The sequence below is a fragment of the Nanorana parkeri genome, unplaced genomic scaffold (assembly GCF_000935625.1).
Source record: "Nanorana parkeri isolate BGI_ZX_2015 unplaced genomic scaffold, ASM93562v1 scaffold852, whole genome shotgun sequence".
Classification (NCBI taxonomy): Eukaryota; Metazoa; Chordata; class Amphibia; order Anura; family Dicroglossidae; genus Nanorana; species Nanorana parkeri.
The window spans coordinates 222,802-234,365 of NW_017307120.1; the positions used below are offsets into that span (position 1 = coordinate 222,802).

The window sequence follows — 11,564 nt, forward strand, 5'->3', positions numbered from 1 at the left end:
GCGGGTAGAGCATCGGGAAACACAGAATGCTGCAGGCGCCGCCCAGCGAGGAAGAGGGCGGGAGCAGAGCTGATTGCTGAGGCAGCAGCAGGGGACAGTGACACAAGCCCAGGCACTAGGACACAATTTTCAGTCGAGCCCTGATGTATATTATCTGCGTATCTGCAGGAGTTCTACTTTAATATAGATTAATGCATTTGCTTGTATTGATTTTGCAGGAGGACTGTGGAATGCTGTATTGGAGGCGGGTCGCATTGGTGCAAGGGCATTTGGTCTGTTTCTGAGATCACAGAGGACATGGAGCAGCAAACCTCTAGAGGAAAGTGCTGCTGAAAAATTTAGAAGAACTTGTAAAGAGTTTGGGTTTGATCCCCACTTTATACTGCCCCATAGCCCTTATCTCATGAATCTGGGCTCACCAAAGCCAGGTATAAGTCATTGTTTGACCTTTTTATTGCATTGTTTTATAAATGAAAAATAGACTGATAAATGTGTTCTACTGTCCAATTATGTAATTTAGTGCAAAGAAAAAACATAATTAAAATCATTGATCAGCCTGCCCAAAAATTTTGTGTGGGTTAGTTTTGGTAGGCTCCATAATCCTCAAGCTATTGTTATTTCTTCCAGGTAAATCCACTGCACATTGCATTAAGGCAGCCCATTTATATCTATGAGCTGCCAACACACCACAATGAGCCAAAAATCGTTCCTGCACCAAGTTTGGCTAATGCGGCCAAACAATGAATAGTGCAAGTTACAGCACCAACGCCCGTAATGTTTGTTACTACAGCACAGTTTTTTTGTAGTGTTACTACAGTACAGTTTGTTACTACAGATCTCTCCACCCATCCCAGGTGAGCTGTGGATGGAGGTTTGCAGAGTTGAGCTTTGGACATGTGGGTGAGAGGCATGCAGAGGTGTGCAGTGGATAGGGCAAGGGGCGGGGGCACAGAGGTGAACAGGAGCGTGCTGGGAGGTGAGGAGGGGGTGGAAATTGGTGTGGCCCGGAGTAGGGAGATGTGAGTACCTAAACCTATTCTCTGACGAAAAGCTTTGCTTATACACATGTATGCTCAGTTATCCTGTGAGGTACTTTCTGGATGTTTTTGTGCAGTTAATTACAGAGACCTGAGATACCGGTAAACTGAGCTAACATGCTTGCCAAAGTACAGTTTCATTGTTTGCTGGATAGCATTAGTAGCTGGCTGACTGGTTTTCTGGAGGTGCTCTCTTTAAGGATATGTGCACTTAGGACAAAGTGCACCCTTTTTGGCTCTTTGCTCTGTCCTAAACTAACGCACCTTCCCCTCCATAGATACTTACCTTGATCCAATGTCTGTGGCATCCGGTGATAAATTACATCCAGTGCTTCAAGTCTCACTCTTCTGACCGCAGCTGCTCATTACAGACTTCTATCCCATCCAGAGGCTGCAGAGGAAGGAAGACAGTGGGAGACAAGTCTGTGCAGGCGTGGCCAGGATGTGATCAATAAGGCCACAGACGTCGGATCCAGGTAAGTACGCATCTGTGGAGGGGGAGGTTGTATTATTTAGATCAAGGCAAAGGGTTGTGCTTGGAACCAGGGGACACATCCTACATTTTTACTTATTCAAGTTCAAGCATTTCAGAAAATAAGAACTCCTAAAGATTTTGTTAGAGGTGTTTTGGAAATTAATATACACTGCCTGCGCATATTAATCTGCTGCGCTTAAAAGCACAGTTGTATTACGCTCTTTTGTCTTGACTCTACCTCTGTAGAGTCAAGACAAGTTGATCCTTTCATCGCAGATATTCTGTTCCAAGAGCCCCTTTGTCTCTCACTACAGCAGCTTTTATTCATCTCACAACAAAAGAATCCAGCAGGAAGTGATGTCAAACAGGAAGTGATAACAGATGAGCAGAACATGACTCATCCTTGCCACATGTATGCACAGCTGCCATCTTTCCAGACCCACAAACACAATCTCCCATTAACACTGGAGCGAATTTTATCCAGCACTGCTCAGTGAGCAATGCCCAATAAGGTTAATATGATTCCTATGAATGGAAGCATATCTGCAGGGACAATGCCATACTATCACCAGCGCACTGATCAGACGCATCAGAAATACAAACACACGTTCCTTTCAAAAAGGCAGATATGTATCTTATATAATACTATGTCCTCAAAGCAAGTGCATCCAAGCCAATAAATCGGCACACCGCGCAGGGGCCCTGGCTGGCGTCCATACACTTGCTAAGAAACCACTGCTCCGCCATTAGCACAGGAAAATATCCACTCCATGGTTTACCCCCAGTGTCGAATAATCCGGGTGACGCTCCAATCGAGCGTGACGCAGAAATCCGGACACTGAGAGACATGATGACAATATTACAATATACTAAAAACACATCCTAATAAAATTTCCACAACAGAGGGACATCCAAAAGGATGGTCTGGATAATTTTAAGCGCTATGCAGCAGGTATGCATAATCCTTTAGGTTAATTTAAATTCAGAATGTGAATGTTTGACTGAAGTGTACCAAAAAAAACAAAAATAAACCCCAATGAACTACTGCAAAAACTGTTAATGTATATACTGTAGATAAAATTACTAGAAATTGAAAATTATAAAAGTCTGTACATACATGGTATAATTCTACTCTATTTCTCCAGAGTCCTGTATTTTGTTTTGGTGTTTCTCACCTCTCCATTTCTTGCAGATGTACTTCAGAAGAGTCGTGAAATGTTAATTGATGAATTAAGGCGGTGCCATAAGCTGGGCCTCACATTATATAATATCCACCCTGGATCCCATGTGGGAGAAATGCCCGTAAACCAGTGCCTAGAGCTCATTGCTGATGGAATTAACAATGCACACTCACAAGTGCCTGACGTCACAGTGGGTAAGCAGTAGGATGGCTGGCCATGATAGTGGCCATGATAGTGGCCATGATAGTGGCCATGATAGTGTAGTCTTGTTTGTCTCACCAAGTGCACAGTCCGGCACTAAGGAATGCCGAGAATGTACACTGAACTTTTAAATGGAATTAGGCTCGCGCTTTCATTACTAGAGTTGTCAGTAAGGATACACTTAAACTTTAATAACTTCTGCTGCCAAATAGACCAGCTATCTGCTGCCACTATATCAGATAGCACTCTGTGACTCCTGAACATTGCCTGGTCACACACTTGCAAAGTCAAGTGTATAATTACTGTCAATAAAGAGGACCTGTCATTATGGCATCAGACAGCTGCATCAGTCATTAGCCTTTCATTAAAATTGTAAAAAGAAACGTACAATATGACATGGTGTTGGGGAAAGTAAATTAAAAAGGACCTGTAGTTATGGCCTCTGGCAGGTGCATCATTAATTTATACCTATGACATTTTATTTGCGTAATATGTTTTTTATATAGATTGGACCATTTCTAAAGGAATTTGAGGCTGTTATTATATCTCAAGGTGAACATACATCTGCCTATTATTGAAACATATTGTAACCTGCTGAGTACTGTTTCATCTCTTTTTCAGTGCTGGAAAATATGAGCTGTCAAGGTAATACAGTTGGTGGTCGCTTTGAGGAGTTGCGTGGAATTATAGACCTCATCAAAGACCAGACTCGAATTGGCGTGTGTCTAGATACCTGCCATGCTTTTGCTGCTGGTTAGTTCCATGTTGCTCTGTTCTTCTGTGTATTAATATCATAGCTGCAATATACAGCATTATCTTCTCTGTCCTACTTACCACAGGTCACAACTTGTCGCAAGAGAAAGGCCTCAAGCATATGCTAGATGAGTTTGACAAAATTGTTGGTATCTCATACCTCAGAGCTGTTCATCTGAATGACTCTAAAGGTCAGTCTTTTTTTTCTAGTTTTTAATTTTTAATGAAGCTATTTTTTCATCTGATAAAATTATATATGTTAAATTTCGCTTTGTGAGGCAACATAATTCAAGTAAGCTGTAGACCAAAGCTTACCAAGCCGTATTGCCGTGCATAGGGTATTTAAGCTGACTAAAGATTCTTCTCCACTTCATAACTTTAGCAGTAAACATTTCTTTTTTTTTTTTTTTTATCCATATTTTTTCTCTTTCCCTTTTCCTTTTTTCTTTTTCGGATTTAGAAACATTTGGGTTATACTGCAACTACAGGAGGATTTGGACATTGGCAAACAAAAAAAAAACAGTAATAAGCCTGGTATAACCCGTCCTACTTCCCAGCACACCTCAGTTTTTTCCTAGTGTCATAGAAGGATTGATGTCTTTTCTCTCCTGAGAAAAGTTTATTCATTTTTGTTGGTTATTTTGTTCTATTCCTTATTTTTTTTTCTTCAATTAAGTCTTTGCTATGGACTGAATGATTTCTGTGTCTGACTGGAAAGTGACCTTCGGCACTTGGCTTTGCTTTTGGTGCTTTCCAGACGTTTGTGTGCTATGTTATCTGAACGCTTTCCAGGTTCAGAGCCATGGCACAGCCTCTGGTGTGCCCTGTCTCCGCACTACTCATTTGTGAGTAGGCTGTGTTTGCTGAGTATCGGGAACTATTTAGTTTGTTAGGTCCTTTTGGACTCCATTACTATGCCCCTTTTTCCAGTTGATTTTCATGCAAAGGGATAAAACACTGAGAAATTGAGTGCTGTGTCATATGCATGCACTCCGTGCTTTGTTAATGCCATTCAGCATGAGGTAGTACTTTGCTGCCACCCACACTGACCTGGTCACCTCCAGCCATTTGAGGCTCTCCTGCTCTTAGCAGCTGTTGCCTGAATACCTAACGTTTTACCTGGTATTCTGAGTGAAGTTGTCCCTGCCAAGCAGTGGCATTTATTGATGAGAGGCATGCCACTTTAAAAGTGGTCCCAAGACACCAAAAACTTTTCTGGTGCACGCTCTACTTTAAGATGTCCTGTATGTTGACTGGAAAGTCCTGATAAACACTTTACACCTCAACATTTTACAGCCTAATACTCATTTCAGGAGGCCTTTATTAAGAAATTGTCCATTCCCACTGTTGAGTCATGTAAAGCACTGATAATTCCTCTAAAGGATGCATTAGTGTTACGGATCCTATATATAAATGTTTGGAGATTCTTTCAAAAACCTATTTTTCTCTGGCAGGTCCTGCATTGCAACCTGCCAGGGCTGTGATATTTCTCAAAGTATAGACATACAGATAGGATCCAAGCCTTAATATGAAATAGTCCAAAGTACCTTTTAATTGTTTGTAATACCAGCCAATGCATTTCCGGGGCTATAACACTCCGGCTTCATTAGGGCTTAGAAGAATGGGCTTGAATGGACTCAAAGGTAACTATAACCAAATGGATCTTTATTAGATCTGGCGTAAAACCTTCTTTTGGGATTAGAATTCTAACAAGGTATTTAGCAGCAATCAATTAAAGGTGCTTTGGACTCTTTAATATCGTAGATGGCACCCATCTATAAATCTATACTTTGAGTTGCTTCTAGGTATCCATTGAGGGAGTCTTATGTCTTGGAGAGCTTCCTTACTAGAGCCAGTGAGCTTGTCTAAAGATTTCCTTGCATTTAAACCACTGGAATAGGCATTGAAACCCCAGCGCCTCTTCAATGTGTTTTTCCATGGCTGCGTTGTTAGTCTGTCAAAAATGAATGAGTCTCCTATCAGTAAACATGAGGAGAACTTTTTTGGGTTAAATGCTGGTCTGTAGAACAGATTTGTGAACAGCATCTTTTGCGCATGCTCTTTTGAGGATTATTATCAATTCGGAGCTGCATTGGACACTGTAATCAAGGATGTCACTGGGGTTAGAGTACTCAACTATCCCAGTGAAAGAATACTACGCCTCATGCTGGATAGACTCTGCTCCCCCTCCCCCAAGGCCCAGAAGAGTTGTTTTCAGTACTTCCAGGTGTCAACCTTAAAGACCAAACCCGCTTCTCTTCCACCTTTTCAAGGCCACCACACAGGTTAGCGGACCTTAATGCAGCTTTTGCAGCTGTTCTGGATTAATTGGTTATCACTTCAGTTCCTGACCTGTAGCAGAAAAGTTTCAAGGATGTTTTCCAACCTAGGAATTATGGATCTCAAGGCTGTAAATGTCTTCATTTGGACCCAAAATTTCCACTTATAAACCACCAGGTCTGTCGTAGCCTCCCTCTGTCAGATAGACATTCTGGCCTTTGTAGACATCAAGGGCTTGTACTTGCACAGCCTTTATATTTCCAGCACATTAGCAATTCCTTAACTTTGCTATGGGTCTCCAACACTTTCAGTTTGTGGCACTACCATTCAGCCTCTTCCCCACACCCTGTGTGTTCACCAAAGTTCTAGCTCCTCTGCTTGCTTTGTTATGAACTCTGATTCTAAACAGGAACATCTTTTTATATGGTAGTGTGTTAAGGGGTATAATAATTTTTCCTTGACTGTTTGCCTCTTTCCAGAAATATGTGTGATACTGGACATTACTTTTAAACCTCACACTAAATTTAAAAACAAAGTGTGTATAACAGAAGTACATTTTTCTGTGAAAAAACACTGAGGGGAATTGATCAAAACTTGAGCAGACAAAATCTGGAGCAGTTGTGCATGGTAATCAGCTTCTCTTTTATTTTCAAATCTTAACTGAACAAACTGAAGAGAGAAGCTGATTGGTCACCATGCACAACTGCTCCAGATTTTGTCTGCTCCAGTTTTGATAAATTCCTCTCATAGTTTATAAAGTTCTTCTGCCTCTATTAAACATTTGGGAACCATGTATAAGTCATTCCTACAATGCTCGCATGCACCAGGAGGAGCTTTCCTTCCTCTGCTCTTCATGAGTCATAGCTCAGAAGAGCATAGCTGTAATCCTCTTGCAGCATCACCTTTCTGATCAAATCTAGGGTTGTTATTGTACTATAGTAGTATAAAATGCACCTATTCTGTGTGGGAGTAATATATTTGAGTGCTTGGTGGACTGAAGTCCATTCAACAAACCGCAATGGGTACGTGTTAACAGATATACAGAAGCTCTATTTAATTTATGTGTTAATAATTTTAAATAATCTCTCAATATGTCTTTGTACTAGTGTCCGGCACATCTGTATTTAACCCTTTCGCTGCCACCGACGTATGGCATACGGCGAAACACAACCGCTTGCAGCTGGCCACGCCAGTATGCCATACCTTGGTGGCTTTCTGCCTTCTGCTACAAGTGACCATGAACTTATATCAGAAGGGCCCCTCCGACGGTCCCCTGTAAAATAATAGCTGTCATCAGCGGCTGACAGATATTAACAAAAAATCTGGGCGGCCTCCCCCCATGTATTTTCTTTTGCGCACTGTTACTGATTTTGGTGTGCTTTTATCAATTTAATTGTTTATTGTTATCTGTTTAATATTGATTTGACAAACATTTGCACAATTATCGCCGGACCTATAAAAGTAGTAGCATCATCTTTTTTATTCTACCCATTCTACCGGGCCTGTGCTTTCACAAAATATACGGTTTGTTTGTTTTTTACAAAAGCTAGCAATGCAACAATAGCAATTCAAAACAAAATTGCAAAAATGTTGTGGCCAGCTGAGGTTTAAAGCATTCCGGGGGGCTTGGCAGCGAAAGGGTTAAACTGCGAGAAAAGGGAAAAGCTTAGTAACCCCTTCATACTCGCGCTGCAAAGTGCTGTAAATCTAGGAAATGAGGCTTGCTAATAGGAGGATAGAGCACAGAAGTGACCTGATCAGTGAGCAGCTGTTTCTTCATTATCAAAATCCCAACCTTGACTAAACTGTATTGCTTTGACTGAGCACAGAAAAGTAAATGGTCATGACCTTGTTTAATGTCTGGCAGGGATATAGCTAAGAAAACTGGCTAAACAGAATAACATATTTTTTGTTAGATGAGAGAAATCACATCTATGTATTTTAGCTGTGTGTTTTGCTGTTTATCTAACGTAACACTTTTGTTGCTCAAATACTAGGGACTTTAATTGTGGCTTTGAACACTCTAGCCATATATAGAAATACACAACTTTTTATTACTAGTATTCCAGGTAAAACAGCATTATATTGTTCATATAAAAATAGTTTACATTCTATAGCATACACTGTATATCACCAGCTGTGTAAAGTTCATATCCATCACATGGATGATTTGGTATTGATAGTCCCATGTTGACGCATTTCACGGTCAATTACACTTTTTCAGCACTGGGTCTATAACCTTGTAGCTTTTTGGAGTTATCATATATTCATATTCAACCTCCATCTACAATAAACATGTAACTTACAGGATATGTATGCATAAAATTTGCAGAAGAGTAGATATCCATAAAGTTCAGTGATGGCCTTTTTCCTGTACCTGCAGAAGTAATGGAATCACACCATCCCAAAATCATTGTTTCATCAACTGCCATACTTTCCCATCACCATCAGGGCTTTCCCAAGCATAAGAGCAATAGGGCAGTGATGCTTGCACATAGAAAATGTGTAGCAAACAGAGCCTCACGGCACATAAATTATGACAGATAAAAGAAATTCCATCATATGCAAGAGTAAATACCTGTATATTTATATCTGACTCAGACATTACTTAGTGGAGCCAAAGGCATATGCTTCATATGGAGGGGAGGACCCTGTCATTTGGCCTCCCCACCACTCTTGCCTTTTGAACCCCTGCACCAGAAACCTGACATGCGCTTCAACCTGGAACACGCAAAACAAATGGCAAACGCACTCATCGATTTGTTACCAGGAGGTCTCTTTTGGTGCACCTACTCAGTGCTGCAAAAGTAGGCATCCCCCTATACTGGAAACGCACATCTGCGCCCCCGATATCACTGTCGCTGTCCAGAGTTGGAGATATCTACAAAATGGAGGATCTCCTGACTTCTGCTAACCACAGAGTTTCCCAGTTTAACCACACCTGGTTTTATTGAACGGAATTCACTGCGTCCCAGGACTATATAGCGCTACTAGGCGAGGTATAACGAAAGTAACACGGGTGTCACGTGCGGGCAGCTGGCCTACCTGGGGTGGAGATGTAGAAAGGCCTCCACCGTATGTATTCCTATGGACGAGAGTTGACAATCATGTGGTCAGACCACACGAAGGAGCGACCAGGAATCGCTGGTCATGTGTTGGTGACTGTCTGAATATTTTTTTTCCCCGCTACCTCTCTGTCTTTTTTCTTTTCTCTTCTCTTCAATTATCATTTGATACCGTACTGATGCTTGTTTTGGTTTTCCTTGACCTACTTTATTGTAATCTGTGTACGACTGTTTCTTTTTCTACTATATTGAAAAACCTATAAATAAAGAATTTATTAAAAAAAAGAGAACTATGGGGTAAGTGGTTTTCCCCATAGTTCTCTTAAGGGTCACGGGAGGACATATACTAACCTCCTCCCGCGATATACTGAGAGCGCCGCAGCTGGGACTGATTCCGACAATACTGTCGAGATCCACCCAGCTGCGTGAGTGACAGCTGGCTCTGCCTATCTAGAGGCAGAGCCACATGTGCCCTCCCCCGTTCGTTCCTTCACTCACCACTGGAGGATCGGAAAGGGGAGAATCCCTGCGAGGAGCGGTGACTGACAGTCTCCCTGCAGTGATCGGTGACTATCGGGATGTGAGCAGATCGGTGCATGTTTCTGCTCACTTCCCGATCAATAGAGCCGACCTGTGACGGCTTCTTTGGCACAGGTCGGCTCCAACTATGAGTATGAGTGGAAATCACTCACCTCATAGTTCTCCTTTAATAGGACAAACTATGACGAAAATACCCTGAAAATTTCCCTACTGGAGATTTCGTCAACAAAACTAGTCTAAAACTAAAACAATTCAGATGACTAAAATACGACGAAAACTAAAATGCCATTTTAGACAAATACTAAATCTAAAATGACATTTAAGTTTTCATCGTATTTTAGTCATCTGAATTGTTTTAGTTTAGTTTTGTTGACTAAATCTCCACTAGAGAAATTTGCAGGGTATTTTTGTCATAGTTTTAGTCCTATTAGCTTAGTTTTGGGAAAACATTAGGAAAAGTATTATCAAAAGTAAAGAAATTTACTTGGAGACAAGAGAAAACACTCAAGAGCGCCACAGCCTAGCGCAATTAAAGAGGATATAACTGGAAAATGTAGGAAGGTGACAGTTCCGTGTTGTTCAGGAACCACTGGGTTGTAAGGCGTTGATTCAAAATACCAAGGCAGCAATAACTGTGTCTGCAAATGAAGCATGAGAAAAAAGACCAGTACCCTGGTCAGGTAGTACTGCAATACAAGTGAGATTAAAAAAAAGGATCAATTTGCACTCACATGGAGATGTTAGAAAGGCAACCCATGTCTTGTGTGCAATTGCAGCAGTGGTGGCCGGTTTCTCTGATGTCTTGGATGGTTAGGGTGCAGCAGCTGGGTCCAGGGAAGAGACGTCTTTGAGTGGCAGCTGGAATCCAGATCTGCGGAGGATGAAGGATCTGTCTATCTGTGGAGACTGAAGCTGAAGTTTTGGCGGATCGGTAACTGTAAGGTGTGGTAGCTTTAAACATTCTAGTTTTTGGAGGCTTCTATACCTATTCTATTCTACAGTAATACCTTGGTTTACAAGTAACTTGGTTTGAGAGTGTTTTGCAAGACAAGCAAATATTTCTGAAAAATTTTGCCTTGATATACAAGCGACGTCTTGCAATAAGAGCAAAATTTTGTAGAAAAGCATCACCCGAATAAGGCTGTAGCAGTGCGAGCGATGAGTCTTTTTAACGACAATGCAATGTCACATTGGATAGATTCCTTGTTAAGGTTTCACGAAATGAAAAAGATTCCATTGAGTCAAGGGATAGCAGTAATTCTGTTAGTGATAGTGCAAGTCGTCCTACACAATAATCCTCCTCTCTCTCCCCCTCACACCAGCCACGAAGGTACCTGTAATTGGTTTCTTCTTCTTTATATTTTGTATTATATTACAGTACAGTATTGTAATTTTAGTTCAATAAGTATTTATTGAGAGTTTAAGAAACATACAGGTAAAAGGTCAATTCACAGAAATCAAAGTCAAAGCACAATAACATTTGAAGTACAAAGGCCCAAAGTCTTGGGACACGGTCACGGCTACATAACCCCGGGCCAGGTATGTCCCTCCCGACAGGGATGTCTCAAAAGATATTTATCTCCCGTTCATTGAAGGACACAGGGAACAGATCGGAGATCATGTACTGTAGGGTAATATCACCACCTGCAGGAGAAGGACGCTAGGCACAAAACTAAAGACCAATTACAGCCTGGGGCGGCCCCTGCCGGTGGCCAAACCCCCCACCTGCTGACAAGTCTCCAGTTTTTTGCCTAGCGTCAGGAGTAAGGAGCTAAGAATTTTTTCTCAGGTATTCTTACCTGCTTCATCCTGATCTTTTCAGAAGAATCTTCTAGCAAGTGTTGTCCGGGCGTGAGGCTGGATGTCTCGGATCCTTGGAGTCTCCCCTGGACGACTGACGGACGCATGCAGACCCGTCACGGTGGGTCGGCTGCGGCGGCCCCGCTCCGGCGGGGTGGCCTGTGGGTTCATCCTAGGGGAGTGCATATGACTGGGGGTCTCGGCCGCCCAGTCACAGCACTCCCCACAGGCT

General features: G+C 41.9%; 1 protein-coding gene across 1 annotated transcript in view; it reads left to right on the forward strand.

Moving 5' to 3' along the window:
- LOC108794448 (DNA-(apurinic or apyrimidinic site) lyase-like) overlaps positions 1-11,564 on the forward strand; it is a 69,643-nt gene that overhangs the window by 26,230 nt on the left and 31,849 nt on the right. The window contains exons 8-11 of the mRNA XM_018565486.1: positions 219-428; positions 2,705-2,887; positions 3,516-3,647; positions 3,734-3,838. Of these exons, the coding sequence (XP_018420988.1) occupies positions 219-428; positions 2,705-2,887; positions 3,516-3,647; positions 3,734-3,838 (630 nt within the window). The remainder of the gene's footprint in view (positions 1-218; positions 429-2,704; positions 2,888-3,515; positions 3,648-3,733; positions 3,839-11,564) is intronic.